Source organism: Symsagittifera roscoffensis, chromosome 2 (genome assembly GCF_963678635.1).
Source record: "Symsagittifera roscoffensis chromosome 2, txSymRosc1.1, whole genome shotgun sequence".
In the NCBI taxonomy this organism is placed as follows: Eukaryota; Metazoa; Xenacoelomorpha; order Acoela; family Convolutidae; genus Symsagittifera; species Symsagittifera roscoffensis.
The window spans coordinates 9,508,784-9,530,263 of record NC_087063.1 but is presented as its reverse complement, the minus strand read 5'-3'; the positions used below and the strand labels follow the sequence as shown (position 1 = coordinate 9,530,263).

The window sequence follows — 21,480 nt, the reverse complement described above, 5'->3', positions numbered from 1 at the left end:
TGTGAGCGATTTAATCTTTGATTGTGTTAATGAGTTGCTACGTCAGCGTTGTCTCGAAAAGTGTTCAGGGTGGGCCGTTATTAAGAGTCGCTGAACGTACATCAGACTCTTATATAGGTAGCGCTGATTTTTTTTAAAGAGTAATGAATGTAGTGAAGACTCTTATATAGGTCTTGCTGATTTTTTCTTTATTTTTCAGTAAAAGTCTCTAATTACTACAGATGTGTATTCATACATATTGATGCATTTATGAATGCACTTAGGTATATATGCACTTTTTGAGTTCAATTGAAATTAATCTGCTGAAAGTGACGTAAATAGTACTCTCCAAATACGAACGTGGAAATGGCGCGAAAAAACATGAACACTCGATTACTTTTTAGTTTTCTAATGGAATAAAAACTTTACTTATTGATCCAGTTTTCTCTAGTTGAATTCATTTTATTGAAAAAGCGTCATGCATAAAATGTTCTAGAAATTAGAAGAGTATGTTTTTGCTCTTTCACACATGTTCTTTCACGACAAGGCATGAATAAAAATGAAATATTAGAACGCATGATTGAAAAAAGAACTCATTTGCATAGTTTTGCGCACTTTTCCGGGCTCTTTCACAATTTTCTGGCATCTTTCTCTCAGAAAGAGCAAAAACATACTCTTCAACAGTTAGAACATAGTTGAAGATGGCCTCGGGCAAAAGAGCCGTATAAACCCGACCAGTTAATTCGGCACCAGACTGCTATACTCGGCGAAGGCTGCTTTTGACGCGGGACAAGTACTGAAGCTATGGAATTTATTCTATTCGATGAATTAAATCATTGTTAATTAAGTAAGTAATTGAAACAGATAGATGATAAAAGCGTAACTACCTGAACGCGCACACTCACGTCGATGCACACACGCGCGTTGGGCTTTTCCTGGAAAACTGGTTTCAACGCGCGTTTGTGCATCGACGTGCGTTCTTGCAGTTACGCTTTTGTGTGTTTGTTTCAATTACTTATTTAAGAAATTATTAATGTTGTACTTTATTGGATAGATTAAAAAAACCTATAGCTACTCTATCAAAGCGTGTTTTAGTTGTTCGCCTGCCACTGACATAATTCATTCAAGCTCATGCAGATTTTCACGTTTCAAGATATCAGAGGCATTTCAAATGAAAGTTTTCACCGTTTGAAACTGTTTAAAATCATTTTAGGTTCATTGCCAGCCTAAATTTTAGTTTTCACCTAATATTTTTACAGATTCAAACTCCGGGGGCTTTAGGGAGTGTTCTGATATTTAAAAAAAAAATTGTGAAAATCCGGGATTCGGTAAGTTGATTTTTGCCCCAGAATGAATATTTGTTGAACATAGGCAATAAAAATAGGACTGCAGGACTGAATAATTAAGGTGAAGTGTAGTATGCTGGAGGTATAATGGTCGAGAAATAGAATAGGGACTTTTTGTCTCCTGGGACAAAGGAGACCTTCTCAGTATTCATTCATTCACTTCGTCTACTGCAAAGCCCAAAGGTCTCAATCATGGATCAAAAGTGGTTACAATAAAAGTGGAAATGTTCCTGCATGATCATTTTCCCATGCTGTACGTGAATTTCTATGAAAAATTTGTGCAGATTTTCTTTCGGGAATATTTCTAAATAGCTTATTTGGCCGTTTGAATGCGTTGAGTATTATGTTAAATTCTCAATATGTTTAGTTTTGACAATCGCAAGCGAAAACTTTTCATGAAGTATGGTCTGTATATTCTGTTCAAGGTACCAACTGGACCTGTTTTCTCAAATGTGCCTGGACAGACAGTATCTGGCCATAGACGTAATCGGAAAACAACTGCCCATAGACCTGATCATGACCTGCATGTCTAATGCAGAACTGCCATACGACCTGAGAGCCTCTTTCTGCCAGCTGTTGCTCAGGATGCACGTAGATAGAGATCCGCAGGAACAGGTGCAGCCGGTGAGGTATGCCAGACTGTGGTCCAGGATTCCAATGCAGATATCGATCGAAGAGTGAGCTAATTTTTTTTTATATTCAGCATTGAAACACATTGAATTTTCTTTGGGAAGAACTTTTTATGTAATAGGACGACCAATTACTAATTAAAATTTTAAAAAATGCGCTGGTTATTTAATGTATAATTGAAAGGGTCAAAACTGCTGTTAGTGGTCTTTAGTTAAGAATTGATATGTACTTCAGGCTTTGTGGTCAATGCCGATTTTGACTGATGTGCTTATATAAGTGATTGATTTTTGTTGTATTTGCGGCTTAGTTAAAAATCTCCAAATTGAAATAACTGTAGCTACCAACTGAATGGGATTATGTTCAAAAAATAGTCTTAGTTCTTTAATTAAGAGTCAATGAACGTATTTTTTTTTGAGAAAAAATTCTTATAAGTTATGCATGCTCATTTTTTTTCAGCTGTTTGACTTTTGATTTCTTTTAAGTTCAGTTCATTTTTTTGTTAAAAGGTAATCCAACTCCATTCTCAAACAGCAAAAGTGTAAAGGTCACGAAAAACGTGATCGACTTCTAGTTTTGAAGGCTTTAATTTTAAGATTTCCCACTGGAATGAAAAATTACATTGATTCAGCTTCCTCGAGCACGAAGTTTAGTCTTACGGCCATGTGCATCGAAACCTACTTTAAAGTATAGTTTAGCTCTGATTACAGTATTTTGATTTTAGTACGAATTTTTCCATTTGATACTTTCGCTCGGTTTGTTTTCATTGAAGTAGATTTTTAATGATGGAATTGTTCGCTGGTCGCAATTTTTGTTCAGATTCATCTAAATGGTTTATCCAGCAGTTTTATTGAGAGTCTATGAAAGTAGTGAAGACTCTTAAATAGGTCTTGGCTGTTTTCGTTTTTTTTCAGGAGTGAAAATTTGTTCACGCTCGAAGTTGATTTTTGGAGGTGGAAATTTTGATTTTTTTTTCTAAGTTCAGTTCATTTTCTTTATTAAAATGAAAGCAAATTTCACTATGGATCAGCAAAAATGTAGACTGCGCGAGAAACGTGATCGATTTCTAGTTTCGAAAATGGGTCAATCTTATCAAAACAGGTTTCAATCATAAATTTTTCTTGAAATTCAAGGAGCTTTATGGCCTTATATTTTTTCGTTTAAGTTAGATTTTTTCTTCAAAAATAAGGCAGTATTTTTTAAAATTTTTCCTTGCGTTCATTGACTCTTTTCTAGCTGCCTGTTGGCTATGTTTTTGTTGTAATATATGTGTTCAGAATGTTCTACAAAGATTTGAAATCTGAAAAAAATTGAGTGAAATTCAAGTTTGTTTTCGATTGGACAAGTTTCATGTAATCAAGATTTATTTGGTTTTGACGGGGGCATAATACGTTTCAGTGAACAATGCGCGAGACTCTAGTAAGTATGCGACATCATTCGACACTGATTTTCTAAATTGCTGATTTACTGGTTTTTGAAACCAATCAAGCGCGCTGCCCATCAAATCAGCCGCGAGCTCCTTCAGCCAGCGCAAGCGGCAGCAGGATTTTTTAACTTTGTTTTTTGGTGTTGTCCTGGAAACTAGTTGAACTGAACAGCAAGCCGACAGCCAAGAAAGTGATTTTTGGATGCAACCTAACATCTTTAATCCTAATATATAATTATTAAGATAAAATGGTTCATTATACAACAAATTCATGCAAATCACTCTTTTAAAGTACAGACAACAATTGAACAACCACCACTATGCAGCATCGCATAAATAGGCTAGGCTGATCAAAGAGCTTTTTAAACTAATTTGGCATCCAAAAAATACCTTCAAGAACTATCTAAAATAACCATTTTCAGCCAACTGAACTTGGTGTTCGGGATGTTTCCACGATTTTTGTGGCATATATATTTGGAGGGGGAGTCATGTTAACTGGTTTTAAGATAAGTCGTTGCCGTTCCTCAAGGATGTTTACGTATTAGGAGGACCGGCATGCGATGAATCGTAAACTAAAACATTTTTAGTTCATTATTTTCTGTTGGCTTGCTGCAGCGAAATAAAATTTGGTGATTGACCTAGTTTAAAGCAAGAGTAACGTAAAATCAGAGTCTCTTGTCAAAGTAGGTTTGATCCTGATATACAGAGTAGGCTCATATAAGCAAACTGTTTCAACTGACCATCAAATGTCTGATAGCTGATGTGATGGTACAACTATAATAGTTGGGTCCCTTTTTTTTAAAAAAAAAAGCATGAAAAATTATTCGCGGCAATATTTTAACAGTGTATAGAAAAATTGGTTTGGATGATCTAAGTGGTTATAATGTTCTATAAAATTTGATTGGCAATTAGTTTTTGGGGCTCCTTTTGTAACTTAGCAACCCAACTATCATACTTGCGCCGATATGATTCTATCTTTTAATCACATCTTTTCTTGCAATGGCATGCTTTTTGCGAATAATGGCAGATATATTTGACAATCTCACCCTAAGTTGAAAATAGTTGGAAATTGTCTAGCATGTTTTTAACTGATCGGAATGCAGAAGTTAAAATTGTCAAAATAAAAAAACAATATATCGATTGCACAGGGATGCATTTAGTAAACGAGAATGATTTTCCGCATAGAATGTCATTTAGTGGAGAACATTTAGGTTTAGGGAAAAACATTCACGTTTAACATGGCCATTGTCCGGTTGATTTTTTTCCAGAAGAAGTTGTTTATCCACAGGTCAAGAAAAACTGAAAGTTCAACATCCAGATCTGGTTAAAGCGTTAAATCAATTAGATGTGCTAACTAATTTTTCAGATTTGGTGGCAATGGGCTATAAATTCTACTTCATAAGTGAATTAAGACTTGACAGGTTGCCAGTTGTGGCTCTAATGCTGATAAAATTTGAAGAGCTGAAAACTTTTGAAGTGGCCTACCCGCCTGCGTTTTCTTCGTATCGTTTTAGTTAACCTATCTAAAAAAAATTGAGCTCTGAATTTGGAAATTGACCGTCGCCTTTTGTGTTGAGAACAATATAATGAATTGCTCTCGCTAAACCGCCCGTTCAATTTATAATTTGTTCCACGAATTTCTAGACTATTTGAACATTGCAGTACATGTACATTGAATTTTATAGCCCCAAGAGTATTGCTAACATAATTCAATGTCTGTTAAATTCTCCCACGGAATGGGAAAACGCCAAATTTCTTTGACAAGTCAACTGACCAGAGGAGGAAATAAAGTCTTAAATAACGGCTGTCGTCAAAGTCGTAAATCATGGAAATTTCTGCAGATATTTTATGATGTTTGCTACTTTCTTCTATAACGTTGGTCTGAAACGGATTTTTTAAATGTTATAATTAAATGAAATACGTCTTAATTCATCTAGGCTGTGTTTTTTTATTCAGACAAAAAATTTCGAAATTGATTTCTGTGAACGGACGACTTAAATAAATTTTTGGTAGATTCTTAATTTTTGGACATGTGATTTACAAATGAAAATGTTCAAAATAGTTCAATTGAAATCGTTCTACGGCGTGAAATAAAAAATGGCGAAAAAGCTCGCTTCACTGTAAGTTTAAAAAAATGAGTATTGATCTTGTTTTTGTTCCGATCACCGGAAGTGGGGAGGAACTTTGTATTTTAAATTTTCAAGTGTTTTTAAATTTTTTTGTTTTCCACTCAAAATCGAGTACCATAATTAATAGAAGGGTTCGAATAGTATATCATATTAAAGTCCATGCAGTCGTGATTCGAACGGCATTAAACCTTTTTGTAAAAGTTTTGAGAAAAACCGACGAAGTTTTTGATATTTAGTCCAATTTCGAGCTAATAAAGCGAAAATAATTGGCTGATAATAAGCTTAAGATTTTTTTTCAATCGGAAAATTTTCTGTTGGAATAAAACTGTCGGCCAATTATTTTTCTGCTTATCTGTAGTCGTTTCAGCTGTCACATCTTGGGATCGTTTTTTATGCTGCGCGCATTTTTCTTTTTTGTTGCTTGAAGTGTTATATTTACTCCCACAGTTTGTAATTTTACTTACCTTGACTTGTATTTCCTTCTTTGTATTTTTTGCTTAGCTAAAACACATTCCTCAGCCAACATTATTTTGGCCTATTTTTATCGGCCTGATGACCTAATATTTGGAAATTCAAGAGAAACACAATTTCAAGTTTCCACTCCGCACTTTTCAAATTAGTTTTATTTTTAGCAATCGGTTTGATGATTTTTTTTTTCAAAGAATCACTTGAAAAAATTTAAGTTTATCTCAGAAACTGCTTGCGATTTTCGAAAAAGGGGTATCAATTGTAAGATTGTTTTCTCACCTTAGTGCTTTGTATACTCCCGTAAAGTCTCTTTTTACTTGACCCCTCCATCTGCAGCCTTCGCAAAATTCTGCGGTAATATATCACTCATATTTTTGATTTTTTTCGTTTTCTCGAAAACTATGCCTCTCAAGTCTGAGTTTTTGGTTTAAGACCGTTCTGTCGAAAACTGTAAGACTTTTCTCGAAAACAACTTCTCAAATCCGATATTGTGGGTTCAATTGAGATAACGGGCAGTGAGAAGCTACCTGCATTAGCAACCACTCTTAACTTTTTAGGCAAAAGTTATGGCCTTCGGAAAAGTCTTATTTTTGATTTTTTTTACCGTTGCTTAATCTTTTTGAATATTCTCGAAAGTTACCCTGACATATCTGAGAGTTTGGATTCAATTCAAAGAACGGGCTGTGGTAAGCTCATTTTTTTTATGCGACTACACTGTTTTAAAAAAATTATTGAGTTTTTTATTGAACTACACTCCCAAATCTGAGGTTTTGGGTTCATTCGAAATTAGATTGTTTTTTGGACTTCTCTCGCTAACTATCCTGCCAAATCTGATATCATAGGTTTAACCGAAAGAACAGATTGTTGAAAGCCCACCATTATAATTGGCTGTACCCATTTTGTTCAAGAAAAACTTATGGCCTTCAAACAAGTCAAGTATGTGAAACTTAGTCAGTTTTTTTTGGAATTTTTTGTGTTACGCTAAAATTGTCGTGCCATTTCTCAGGTTGTGTTCAATCGAAAATTCTGGCCTTGAGAATTTTCCTTGCTTAGGCGGTCTGAGATGAAAAGGTCAATTGAAAAAACCGGTTGCGATAATGTTTCTTGCAGAAGCGGTGACTCCCTAATTTGTAAGAGAAATGTTATCTCGTTGGGAAAATTGATTATCTCAAATTTTTGTTACTCCTCTCATTGTTTATTAGAAAAACAACTAAGGTTTTGGACAAAGTCCAATTTTTGAAATTATATTTATCGCACCGCATCAGTATAGCAGTTTCATTGAACATCAAACACGAACTTCCAGTTTTAGCTGGGCCCCTAGTTGCTTTTTTATCGAGACGTGAAAGTTTTGGTTCACCTAGTTTTTTTTTCAACATTTGAATTTTTTTCGACTTATAGGTTTTTATATTTGTGTTGTATTGCAAGTTCTGTGAAGCTCTCATTCGCCTCTGTTTACCCATACTATCGCATTTTTGGACTTTTATTCAGATCCCTTCATTGCACCGGAAACAAGAACGACTGTATTTGACGACCGGCTATCCTTGACTCATTTCGGGGAGTAATTTTATCGAAAATATGTGAATCAGCAAAATCAAGGAGCTTCTATGAGTCATGAACGTAGTGAATACTCTTATATACGTCTTGGTGATTTTTTTTTCAGTAAGTTTATTTCGTTTCCTTGGTTAAAAGAAAGAAACCCCAATACCGCACAGTAAAGTGTAACGGTCACGAAAAACGTGATTGCCTTCTAGTTTCGGAAGTGGATTGAATTTTAAGCTTCTCAGCGGACTAAAGTTTTATCTATTGATCCAGTTTTCTCCAAATGAGTTGATTTTATCAAAAAAGTGTCAATGATGTTTTGTTCTTAAATTCAAATATTGTAAGGCCATATAAGTTTTAGTTTGAAATTCGAAAGTTAACAATTTTCAAAAAACAGGTCATTGTTTTTTCCTTTTACCTTGCGTCTATTACTTTTTTCCAACTGTCTGTTGTCTAGGTTTTCTCAGTCTTAGCTAGGAGCTAAGACAGTGAGAAATTTTTTTTCCATAAATTTTCGAAAAAAAAACAGGTCGAAAAGGCTAACTTTTTGACCTAGTTACTGACTGTTTTTTTTTCGGTTTGATAGATTCTGCCTCAGTTTTAATTGTTTTTTTTTCTATCTGTGTTTTTTCTTCATGCTTGATCGCAGCCGACTGAGAAGCAATTTCTGAGACACAGGTTTAAGTCTTTTGTTTTGTTAAGTTCAATGACACTTTTTTATTGCTTGTTTTTTTTTTCATTGAGGCAGATCGTTGGGTTAAGGCTATAACCGATGTTTTTCAATTCCAATTTTGTTTCCGCAGCGGAAACAATGGGCTCTTCTCCTTTTCCCTATAGTTTATTTTCCATTTCACTGGTACTTTTGCAAGCAATTATGGATATTTGATGAAAGTCAAGATGGGCAATAATATTCAGATATGGTTTAATTTTAAAATGCCGATTTTCAAAGCATTGTGAATATGTTCAATATGCAGTTAAATTTTGACAGTGGGAGGGGAGGTAACAGAGCTCGCAAATGGTGTGCAAGCGTATTGGATTTATTAGAAAGTCAAAAATATATGCAAACATATTTTCGCAAATTGGACCCCATGATTATTATCCTAATCGATATTCTGTGCCTCGGAATGGACGGGAGCGTAATTCAATTTGAACCGCCCCAATTTTTTTGTTCTCAGATCCCTCGACGGGGGCTTGTTGACTTGAGGCTAATAGAAGTAATGATGGATTGTGCGTAACTCTACTCACTTTTAACATCGACCAACGCGTGTAAACTTTTCATGCTTTTTTTGTGACAATTTAGGCTTAATTTATCATACGTGCCAATATAAATATGATGCAATTTTTGTCTTTTTGCGGTTTTTTTTTAAATTTTTCTTCCAGGTATTAAACCAAGAGACCAATTTAGCCTTGCTAGACTAGATTGAGTTCCCCTGTAGAGTTCCCGCGGCTGATTTCTTTAGGCACTCAAAAATTAGAGAGCAGTTACAATAGTGACTGTCTGCATACCTCGTGCTGCGTTTTCACTTAAATCCAGCCATTTGTATGCGCTTCGCCACTGCTGGATAGCTTTTGGTATTTCTTTTTACCGGTTCGTCCGCCGTGCATTGAGACCTGCTCAGACTTTTGGTGCATATTTACCAAATTTAATGAGATATAATTGTCCAATTTCCTACTCATCTGGTACTTGAATCATTATTATATAAATCCAGCTTACAGTACAAAAGTACTATTTAATTTCCGGGCGAAGGGGAGGAAGAAAGGGTTTTAAAAACTGGTTCTTCCACTTCGAGATCCTTTCCAAATGTACTAAGACGAGATAATTTGGCGTTAAAAAAGTTACCTGGAATGAAGTAACCTGAGAATGAATAAGTTGGTAATGAATTTGCGGATGATGAGATTTACAAGTTGAAGATCCTCTTCTAATCCATCATCCCTTGTCGTTTGAGACTAATTAGTAAAAAAGTGGGAAATTGTCATTACCGTTTCAAAAGGACATGTAAGAAATGAAATTGGAGTAGAAGATTACCTTTCTTTTTCTCTTTCTAAGCATGCTGGTTGCATCGAACCTACCTGATAATTTTTACTGCTCTGTTTTTTCATGTGCGTGTTGTTTTTGTGAGATTGGAATTTCAAAATACTCTGGCGATATGCTTTTCTTTTACTGTGTTTCGCTTAAGAATTCCTCGACTTGGGTAGATTTTTTGACTGCATTTTAAATTGGAACAAAACGAAGCCTAGACATGTAGTTTGTTCGATAGTTTGAAGATTGAAAAAAATGACCATTAGATAATTTATCAGCCATTTTCTAATCTTACAGTGGTGTCCTTTTAATTAGTCAATAAACAAGTTAAATTAATTTAAATTTTTTCCAAGTTAAATTTATTTAAATGAAAAGTTTGTCAATTGCACGAATGTGACTTAAAGTTTTGTCTGGATGAGAAAGTTTTTCGAAATATCTTTAACTACTCCCCCTCCCCCCTCCCCCCTTGGTACCTAGTAACGAATTGCCCTCTCTAGAATGCTATAACTAAATGATTGAAAGTATGTGCTTTTGTACCCCAGTAACGAATCTCGCCCTTTTGCAAGGGGGGAGGGGGTTAGTTTAAGAGATTCTTTTTCGCTTGAAAGCGCGCATTTTTTGAAATAAGAAAAAATCAGCAATGCTAGTTTTTTCTAAAAATGACAAAATAGCTTTCGTTATTTTTCAAGTGATTTTTAAATTTCTTTGACCTTTTCAACTTCTTTGGTTTTTATTGAAATGAAAGTTTTTATTTCAATTCTCAGATAATTTTGATTGAAACATTTGCTTTTATTGATTTAACTGGATGGACACCACTGAGTGTTAAGAGGCAAAGTTAATTATTTTTTGTTGATTTTGATGTATTTGTGTTTAAGCTACGACACTCAGAAGGGGGAGGAGAGATCGCACGAGCAGACGAGGCCTCGCTTCTCGGACACGATCGAGTTCGTGGGCAACTATTTGGAAGAAGTGGCCAAGGAGCTGTTTGAGAATGCAGAGAGAAACAAACTCACATTCGAGGTTTTTTTTTTCGATATTATTTTTTGATGTTAATAACAGAATTTGTCATTTTTGTGCAGCTGGGGTCTGAAATACTCAGCAAATGAAACATGAGACAAAACGACCTTTGTTGAGCTTTGTTTCTCTATTAAAAACAAATAACTTTCGGTCAGTTGAACATTTAGCGATTTGTCGCTTTAGGAATTCGAAAATCGGGCCCTATGGTGAATCCATTTACGGTCTTTCCTGGTTGAAATAAATCGCCTCATAGAAAAAAATATAAAAGCGTGTTGACAGGCGTTCTTAATGGCTCAAGGCTAGTTTTTCCGACCTAATATTCAGAGCTAAGGGAAAAGTTAATGTGGAAGATGGGGAAATGAAAGTTGCGATTAAATGGTGCGACGGAAACCAACGTCAATTTCGAGGGTAGGATCTGTGGTAAAGCTAAATAAGCCATTAATAATGTTGTCTTGGTAAGAATATGATGGTCGGATTTAAAGTTTATAGATGGTTCCCTGAATAAAAATAAATTGCCTATGAATTGTTCGATTACAGTATATATGGTATACTTCGTTAGGTGCGTTGCTTCGCTTTTTAAGAGTAATGAACGTAGTGAATACTCTTATAAAGGTCTAGCTGATTTTTTTTCAGGAAAAAGTCAAAATTTGTTCACGCTCAGTTTTGATTTTTCGCGGTTTGACTTGTGATTTCTTTTCAAATTCAGTGCATTTCTATTGTTAAGGAAGGCAAACTCCACTATCGAACAGCAAAAACGTGATCGACTTCTAATTTTGAAAGTGGAAATTTATCATCGGATTTCCCAGCGAAATAAAAGTTTAATTCATTGATTCAACTTTCTCAAATTGGATTAATTTAGACAAAGAAAGTGTCCAGCATAAATTTTTGTACAAATTCAAAGAGCTATAAGGCCATCTATTTTTTTCTCCGAAATTCAGAAGTTGAAATCGGTGTTTTTTCAAGTTCCTTGTGTTCATTACTCTTTTCCAACTGTCAGTGGCTATGTTCAGAAATTGGGGCGGGAATTATGTTTCGTATTTTGTACATCCGTCTCTCGTTTCAGGTGGTGAACTTGGCTCGACACTTGATCTATTTCGGTTTCTACAATTTCAAAGACCTCCTCAAATTGACGAGGACTCTCCTGTCTATACTTGACTGCTCAGTGGGCTCCGAGGGAATTGCCAAGTGCGACTATAGAACCCTAGATGCAAGTGAGTCATTCCAAATATACTAAAATAAGTTAGAAACAGTTCGGATAGACAAAAAATTAAAAAGACCAACTGACTTATTTCGCAAATACTTTGCATGCAGAAGCTACTTAGTTTTTTTTTTTTTTTTAAAAAGTTAGCGGAAGCTACTTCTTAATTTTGAAAAATGCTTTTTTTTATTTGTCTGAAAGTTTTTTTTTACAACTCCCTTTTTCGTTTCCTGCAAATTACGCTGAAAATAGCTCACTTCAAGACCATGTATCCCCTTTCAGATGGTGGTGATGACGTGCGTTGAGTTGAATAAAATACGCAACAAATATCATCTAAACTATATGATCAATTTGGCCATTCTTTTAAATCAGGGCGGATCTTAGGGTTTCTCGAGGGGAGGGGGTTCGAATTTTCAAAAATAGCCGAAAAATTTGATTACCTTTTAAGTCGGCCAAACTGATTTTCCGAGCGCTTCTAGAACCTTATAATGACCCTATTTCGGAAAAATTCTGCGCCGCAGGCCAAGTTTTTAAACAAACAGTGCAAAAAGGCATTTTTGGGCACTTTTTTGCAAGGGTTTGGCCGAAAAATTGTTTTTTTTTTGGGCGCGCGCTCCAAAATTTTTATATACCGGCAATTTTAGGTTTTTTCTTGGGTCAGCTGGGCGAGACGATGTCGTAAAATAGTACCAAAGGGGAACTTTGGTGTGAAGGGTCAAATCCCTGACACATAAGTTTTTAAGAGTAATGAACGTAGTGAAGGCTCTAATATAGGTCTTGCTGATTTTTTTTTGCAAGAAACTTTTTAAAATGTGCACAAACGTCTCTAATAATTACAGATGTGCATTCATACATATTGATGCATTTATGAATGCTCTTATGTATATATGCACTTTTTGAGTTGAATTGAAATTCATCTACTGAAAGTTACGTAAATAGCACTCTCCAAATACAAACATGGAATTGGCGCGAAAAAACGTGAACGGTTTCTAGTTTCGAAAGTGGAATTTATTTTTTAAATGGCCAGCGAAACAAAAGCTTTACCTGTTGATCCAGTTTTCTCAAGTTGGGTTAATGTTATCAAAAATACGCCCATCATAAATCGTTCAAGAAATTCAAAGAGCTTAAAGCGGATCTATTTTTTTCTTTGAAATTCGATTTTTTTTAAAACAATGTCAGTGTTTTTATGTTTACTTGCGTTCATTACTCTTTTCCAATCTTTGATTGGCTCTGTTCTGATTTTCTAGCGATGTTAAGAGGATAAAAAATCATCTTTTGATCCAGTTCTCTTAATTATTCAGAGTCGATTGATCTTATATTCTTTGACTTCGAGTTCAGTAACACTTTTCCAACTGTCTAAGGACTATGTTTCGATTTGACTGCCATTATAGCACTGACGTGATAGAAATTTTAATTCTTTTATTTCAGATTTTGTAGTTTTCTATTCATATAGGTTTAAGTGTTTTCCATTCATATAGTTTGACTGAACTCATTTAAAATTGTTGCTGAGCATTTATAAATTAAATTTAAGTTAAAACTAACCATGAGTTGAAATTCAGTATATGTATCATGATAGCATACAGGCATAACTATCGCATAGTTTTAAAAAGCTTCTATTGTTTGAGTTTTGTGAAAGCATTTGTTTTGTGCACTTAGAGTTCGGTGGTAAGTCATTTAGCTGTAGTGTTCTGAAATGTCTTAGCGGGTGAAAAAAGGAAGAGAAGACAATTGGCCTGAAATTTTTTCAGAGAACTTGTAATGAGGGTGTTTTAGTTTGAGGGGTGTTTTTATTTGTTCGAATATTGATGAGTTTAAAGATTGATGGCCAAGTGTCTTTCTTCCTATATAGTATTTGCGCTACAATGAAACTGTATTATGTGTATATCTGTGTTTCCTGTTTTTATTAACTGAAAACCGTATCAAGTATTTCCGGCATAGTTAAGGTCACGCAATAAAAGCCTCCCAGCGACTTAAATATCATTTTATTCCCAATTATTGTATGCGTTTTCTTCCCCTGACGGAGATTTTAACCCTCGATGAAACTCAATGACAGAAATTTTGTCACTAGGTAAATTTTTTGGTGTTCATTTCGAGACGAATCATTTAGAAAACTTGTTGAAAAGATTTTGGACTGCTTTAAGTGTATTTTCACTTATATAGGTCGTGAAGATTTTTTTAAAAAAAAGTCTGCAAATTTGATCACGCTCATATTTACTTTTCCGCGGTTTGACCAGTGATTTGTGTTTAAGTTTTGTTCCTTTCCTTCGTTAAAATTAAGGCAAGCTCCACTATCGAACACCAAAAGTGCAAAGGTCACGAAAGACCAGAATTACTTCTAGTTGAAACATGAATGTACCTGTTCTCAGTTTTCTCTAAATGGGGTAAGTTATTAGAAAAATGTGCGAGTCATAACAATTTTTAAAAAAATTGAAGATTTTTAACGTCATATACTTTTTTCTTTGAAAATCGAAAAATATTGACAAAATGAACTTTTTCTTTTTCCTTAAGTTTTTTTTTACAGTTTTCCAACTGTCTGTTGAATCTGTTATAAAGTATAAGATGCAAGTTTTAGAGCATATAACTCTGTGTTCTAGCAATAAACAGATCTAATACTCGTGAGTTTTCTACCAAAACAAGCCACATCTCGGCAGCTCAAATTTGCCGCCAGTTTTGGTGTCCAAGTACGCTGTCACGCGAGCATGAAAGCCGCGAGCCTACTGCTACTCGCGCTACTTCAGCCTCATATGTGCCGACAAGTAATTCGGCCGAAAAAGACTGGTCGCACCCTGTGCACAGAAAGCGAGGTCTCTCAGTATTTGGTGCTCCTAATTCTGTACCTAAGAGTCCAAGTTTCTTCAACACTTCAGGAATTGCAGCTCAAAAAACAAGTTTCTTCAATACTTCAGGAATTACAGCTCAAAAAACTTCATACAGTTTAATGCCTGCTTTGCTTGTCCCATTAATGTTCACACCAATTGACCCTGAAAATCAGCAGACCGAAAATAAGGGTCACGAAACCGAAGGTTTTGGTCGAGCAAATACTGAAGGTTTGTCTGCAAAACATCAGGTGTCCTCGTCCTTTTTAACAAGGGTGGAATCATTCCTCATTCTAGGAAGACCGAATGCTAGAAAATTTGTTTAAATGGCAATCTTATTTCAGCATTCAAAGATTTGAAAGCGAATTGCGTTAAAAATCAGCCAGTTCTGGACAATTTATGGAACTTGAGTGGTACAAAAATTTGAGCATTTGGTCTTTCTGTTAAAATAAAAGCCCAGCCTCCCCCCACCCCCACCCACGTAAGGAGCACGCCACGCGGCAAAAAAATCTTGTTATGAAGAATGTGATCCACCTGAACTTATCACGGTTTGTTCACAAGTGCTTTGCTCCAAATTTCATTCCAGTTCGGCCACCTAAATGCAATTTCTTCGATGCACGGTTTCTAGAGCAATACTACTAATTCCTGATTGAGCTGATTTTGACCTTTTCCTCGGGTGTGAAGTGTTCTCTGCAGCTGCGCTCGACTAATGAAATGGCTCTCCTCTGGAAGTTTATTTTCAAAGTTTTCATTTCTTTTGCAAGCAGCTCTTAGTTCTAAATATCACTGTGTGGCGCAATCAATAATCTTTAGGAAACAGTTGGAGCTTAAATTTTTTTTGTGACAGGGATTTTTGTTTGGTAATAAAATGCAAAATTAACATGACATAAGTGCATTACTCTGAAGTTTTCGCAACCAAGGCAGGAAGTGCACTTATTCATTTCCTCTGTTAGTAATGAAAAAAGAATTGTGGGTTTCTTTTTTACTACCGTACCACTATGCATTCTCCAAAGATCATGGGTTCAGTTTCTACCAAGGGAATTGGAGCAATCACGTCGAAACATGATCCTCGATTTTGTCTTTTGCCTCCTCGTTTTGATTCTGAGCAATTAAATTTCAGTCGCTTACTTATTCACCAGTTTCACAATACCATTCACATGAACACACACCATTTCATAACTTACTTTAGTTTTTTATTGCGTTGAATGAAGTGTTGTGAAGTGACGTGATGTTTTATACCCCTTTTAAGTGTGTGGCGTTGATTAGCGTGATTGTTTTGTTTCAGTTTCCATGTAAACTTTGAGTCTGTTTTCAGCTAAGGGAAACAGCATCATCAGACAGGTGGTCCAAATGGGAATCATGGGCGCTAATTTCCCGGCGGCTTCCCAGCTGAACGCAGGCCATGTGACCCAACAGCAGCAAGCGTCTTCACCATCACCATCCTCGGGTTCCAACATTCAGAGTGACTACAATTCGAGGTCCGCAGCTACCGATGTGAACTCGGAATCGGTACAGAATACAACATACGGCAGTGAGAAGAATGACCTAGAGCAGGAGACGAAACTGAAGATCATAGAAATTCTGGAGGTTTGAAGTCAAACTTTTCAACTGCTTTCGAACAGTTTAAGCCGAGAAAGGAATTATTAAATGAGAAACTGCGTCCAGCTTAATGTAAACGAGAAGTTTTGTGATTTTTTAACCAATTGCTATCGTGATGGAGCAAAATGATTTTTATAGTTCTAGGATATGGAAGCTGAATAATGAAAAGGGATTTAAAATTAATTGCCAATGATTTAACTTAATCGTCGCATATTGAGTTTTTGCTTTTTTGCGAAATTTTCTTGGTTTCTATAATTAAACTTGCGAGAGCAAACATCTTGTAACCGGGATCAGACTTTTTTCCCTGATCAACTTTTCTTACAAATTTTACTTGCTTTATTACTGAACCTTAGGAACTTCCAGACTTGGTTCCATTTGGTTTAAAGATAGCGTGGTTGCCTAAGGTTCAGGGGTTCGAGTCCCGGCCGACGCTTGTTTTTAGTATGCTTGAAATTGAATTTTTTTCCTGTAAAAATTGATTGTCGGACTTTCATTTGTGTGCTCAAGTTTTTTCGGCTTAGTTGCGACATTGCGGATTTTCTTTTGCTGTAAACTATTTTTTATTAAAATTGAAAGTGTTGTTCATTGTAGTTTTAAGTGGGACTTCAAACTTTTTATACAAAATCTTTTTTTTCGGCTCAACTGATGTTTGCTCAAAGATAATTGTCGTCTTAGTTTTCGCTCCGTAGGTTTTGTTCCGTTGCTACTTTAGAGTCGATGAACGTTGTTCAGACTCTTATATAGGTCGCGATAAAATGTTTGTTGTGATTTTTCCATTAACAGTCTTCAAATTTGTTCAAGCTTAATTTTAGTTTTTCACGGTTTGTCTTTTGAATTTTAAATTCAGTTCATTTCCTTTGATAAAATGATGGCTAACTGCACTATCAAACAGCGATAGTTAAAAAGTTACGGAAATTGTGATCGACTTCTAGTTTTGATCGACTTTCTAGATTTTATTTTTCAGGTTTCCCAGCGAAATAAAAGTTTAACCTACTGATCCAGTTTTCTGATCCAAAAAAACGCCAGTCATCAATTGACCCAGAAATTCAAAGAGTTTTAGGGGCATCGTTTTTTTCTTTGAAATTCGAAAAACAAGTCCTTTTTTTGTTCAATTGCGTTCATTGAGTCTTTTCCAAGTGTCTGTTGGCTATTTTTTAATATTCAAATGTTTGGTTTGAATGAAATTCAAGTAGACCTCAGAAAGTTCCGGCGTACTTGGTCTGGAGTTGACGAAAGCGCCTGGAACGGAAAATATCATGGTTTCGAACCTGACTGGACCAATTATTTACGGTAAATTTTATATATTTATCGGCTTAGTAGCCTTTTTTTAGTAGTTTCAATTGAAATTTTTTGTTATGTTCCCCTCTGGATCGCACAAATTTCTAAAATCGTATTAAAAATCATAGTTTTTCATGACAAGTTCTATCTGGTTGTTTTACGGCCCCTTTTTTATCTTGAAAGGTTTCGGCCTGTTTTAAACCGGCTTTATACCCTCATATTGCGTCTTTCGACGAGCTAAAAAACTTTTTATGTGCGTGTTTTGTATGCGTTTTATGGTGAGAGGGACTTCATAACTTATTAGTCACAAGTCTTGTTGTTTTTTTTTCGGCTTAAAGGGTTTCTGCTAAGATGTTTTCGACTTTGTTACAGCTTGGCAAATTTTCTTTCGATTTTGTTTTCACATTCTATTGTCTTGGCAAGTTTTTGTATCTAAACTAGCCTTATTCGTTTTGATAGATATAGTTTTTTCGACATTTTCGGTTTTTCATCTTTAGGGGCTTTCTTGTTTTGTATCGCACGTGGTGCGAAGCTCAGCTTCGCCTCTGTGTTTTATGGATGTGTTGTTTTGTAAGTGATACGGATCTCCGCTTCGCCTCTGTGGCGAACAACATTTTGCTCAATCTTAAAATTGTTTGAAAATGATTAAATCTATAGTGTGCCCAAAAGGACCACCGCTGCCGCATCAGTTTTGTTTGCTAATTTTTTCTTAGGTCAAAATGCAGCTGGAACCCCGGAATTACCAATTTAAGGCAAAAAGTGCTCCATCGCAGCCAATTTTTTTGTACAAATCCTATTTTTTAGCGTTTTTTGAAGTGCGCCAAAAAGCTAGATTTTTTTAAAACCTTCAAAAAACACTAAAAAACGCATTTCAAAAAAATTGACTGCTGTGCGGAACATTTTGCCTCAATCTGGGGTTGATAGCTGACCTAAAAAACGGTTTGAAAATGATTAAATCCCCTCCCCCCTCCTAGTCAATAAAATACTGCGCACGCCGCCATGAAATGTTGGACTTCAATGTTCTTTCCGGATTTATCCCTAATTTAGTCTCTACTTTTTGTTTAGTTCATATTGAATGTGAGACTGGACTACAGAATATCGTGTCTGCTGTCTATCTTCAAGTGTGAGTTCTCGTCTTCCAATGAAGATATAACCCACCTGGCGAAGAAGTTCGAAAACTTTGTTGACGGAGTAGGCAACGAGCAGGAATTGGGAAGCACCGAACATTTCTCTCAATTCTCTAGTGAGTCCCTATTTCGCAGTTACCATCTTCGAGGCTAAGTTGGTTTTTGCTATTGGAAATATTGATATGAACACATATCCAAATGCTGTCATCCTGATTCCTCGAAAAAACCTTTTCAACTAATCGTTCTTTTTTTAAATTATGAACTATTGTTCGAAGGTTTTACTACCATGATTTCTTCCTAGACTTTATTTTTTGGGACAAAATGTCCAAAATAATTACTGGACTCTAAAATGGAGAACCATCTCATGATAGATCATGAGATTTTTTTGTTGTTATGCTAGCTCAATTTCGTATTTCCTTACTGCATGATTTATAAGATTAATATGGATTTGTTAAATTTTTAGAAAATGTGATAACTCGTGCAGAAGGCGTATTTGGGTCCAACATCTTAGTTGGTGGTACAGGTGGCAGTCCAACAACCGCCGCCACTCCCTGCACAGCTCAAAACAACTGGGAGTATCCGGACTTGGATCTGGACGGACAGCACGGCAAAGTGTTCCTCAGAGTCCTCCTGTTTCTCACTATGAACTCCTACTTGCCTCTGGTGTCCGGAGCTCTTCAGCTGATATTTCGACATTTCACGCAGCGACAGGAAGTGTTGACTTCGTTCAAACAAGTGCAGCTTCTGATTTCGAAGGAAGACGTGAACAATTTCAACATGATTCGTGAAAACTTGGACAGACTGCGATCGCACGTTGAGAAAAGTGAGCTGTGGGTGTATAAAGCGAAAGATGATGACAGCGGTGGATCAAAATCAGCATCAGGATCCTCATCAAAAGAAAAAAAGAAGTCGAGAAAAGCTAGCAAACTTCCTTCTAAGAAGCCAAATTGTATTGAAGATGCAATAAAAGAAGTCGAAATCGCACCTGTGGACTCGGCTCTAACTTCGGAAAACCGACAAAAGTACGAAGAAATTAAGTTCATCCTGATTGGTCTGTCTAATCTATGCGTAGAGAAAGATAAACATGGAAAGAAAGTGGCAAAAAAGCACGAGCAAAGATTGCTGAAGAATCTGAAGGCCCATGACGCGGTTATGGAACTACTGAAGATTACGTATGACCGATATAATGACAAGAAGATGGTTGAGCTTATGTACTATGCGCATAAATTTCTGCAGTCGTTTTGTTTTGGAAACGCATCCAATCAAATGTTGCTTCATCACAATTTGGACCTGTTTCTAACATCAGGGGTTAGTAATAACTGATCGAGTTAATCATCATAATTTTCAAGCTCTAGAGAGTTGCAAAAGTTGGAACATACAGTATTGATTGAAATGAGCGAAAGTCGTATTTGAAAAATGCTTGCAAAAGCTAGATTTTCAAACAGCATTTAAAGTCTTTAGGTTGTCTGAAAATTGAAAATGCAGCAAAATCTTATCAAAATTGGCTTTTTGTTCTTTTTAATGAAACCTGTGTGTTCCAAATTTTTACTACTTGATATAAACTTTCATGTATTTTAGTTTATTTTGCATCGGAGTCAAACACTGGGCCATGTTTCAGTTATTTTTTTTACTAGTCACAAGTCAGCATGTATGTACTGCAAGATATTGCCGGCCTATTTTCTTTGCAAACCTTCCATAGTTTCCCCATTGGCAGTAATAGGCATCCGAAGAAAATTGAGAACTCTTAAACTGTTTTTCATGATCTTAAAGAAATTTTACGAAGAAAGGTATAGAATCTTTGTGCTCAGTTTGGCTTTTGTTTCCAAAGAAGGTTCGACGCTAAATCAAAATTTTTGAAAAATATCCTTCAACAAAAGTATATCGATACCCTAAGCTCAGAAATAGAAAAAAAATGTGAGCTACAAATGTAGCAAAAGTTGTAGAAGTTTGAATATCGTCAGTTTGTAATAAAAAAATGCGCACTGCATTTCCAGTTTTCAAGAGGGGGGGTTGGTTAAAAAATTGGCATTCTGATTGATTTCAGATTTTTTCTATATTACCAAAAAAATTTTACTGCCGAAAACTGCTTCATACACTGGAAAAAACTGTAGGAGTTTTCGGTGCTTTTTCCTGACACGAGTAGTCTTGTTAATATTACGATGCACTTTTGTGCACAGAAAGAGTTCCTCTTGCTCTACTCCGTTTCGTATCAATCTTACTCGAACATTTCCTACATTAAAAATATCAAACTGCACTGCACATGTAATTCAAAAAATGAAAGGGATTTCAGTGAATGCATTTTCTAAAAACAAGTTTTTTGGAGGTTTTCAACGCTCAATTTTGCATAGAAATTAACTCGAGAACTATCCAGAACCTTCTAGTTATTTCCTATTTAATTGATAAGAGTAAAGCGATACGGCTCTCGAGTGATTTTTATCGAGGTGAACGTTTGCAGCGAGGAGTCACACTAATTTCAGTGAGTAATTTATCTTTCCTATACTTACCCTCTTTCGGCCAAGCTCAACTTAGGACAACTGACTTACTGATTGCACTAAAATCAAAGATACCATAATTCAAATACGGCAAAGCAATGGACTGATATTTAAAATTTTGAGTATATGATGATGATGATGATCTCTAAGTTTAATGATTTGAGTGCCGTTGTCCTAAAAAGTGCAATTGGCCGAAAGCGACGTCTGGTTTGGTCCTCACCTAACATGGGTATGTGCACACTGAATCCTATGCTGCCCGGTCTTGTACTGTTTTCTATTTACTGCCTCCTTCCTTTTTATTATCAACTACCACCTCTGTTCTGTTGTCCTTTCCCTTTTGCTTCTCATGCACACTTCATCATGTCATAGGATATTCTAGAATATTCAAGAATATTCGAGTTTGTTGGCAAAATCAATTT

At 35.7% G+C, this 21,480-nt stretch overlaps 1 protein-coding gene across 2 annotated transcripts in view; it reads left to right on the top strand.

Annotated features, from left to right (window-relative positions):
* LOC134838864 (inositol 1,4,5-trisphosphate receptor type 1-like) overlaps positions 1-21,480 on the top strand; it is a 466,592-nt gene that overhangs the window by 390,493 nt on the left and 54,619 nt on the right. For both annotated transcript variants that reach the window (XM_063854157.1, XM_063854158.1), the window contains 9 exons: positions 1,751-2,002; positions 3,351-3,371; positions 10,410-10,554; positions 11,615-11,762; positions 14,344-14,796; positions 15,881-16,152; positions 18,508-18,685; positions 19,033-19,877; positions 21,025-21,045. In XM_063854157.1, coding sequence (XP_063710227.1) covers positions 1,751-2,002; positions 3,351-3,371; positions 10,410-10,554; positions 11,615-11,762; positions 14,344-14,796; positions 15,881-16,152; positions 18,508-18,685; positions 19,033-19,877; positions 21,025-21,045 — 2,335 coding nt within the window. The remainder of the gene's footprint in view (positions 1-1,750; positions 2,003-3,350; positions 3,372-10,409; positions 10,555-11,614; positions 11,763-14,343; positions 14,797-15,880; positions 16,153-18,507; positions 18,686-19,032; positions 19,878-21,024; positions 21,046-21,480) is intronic.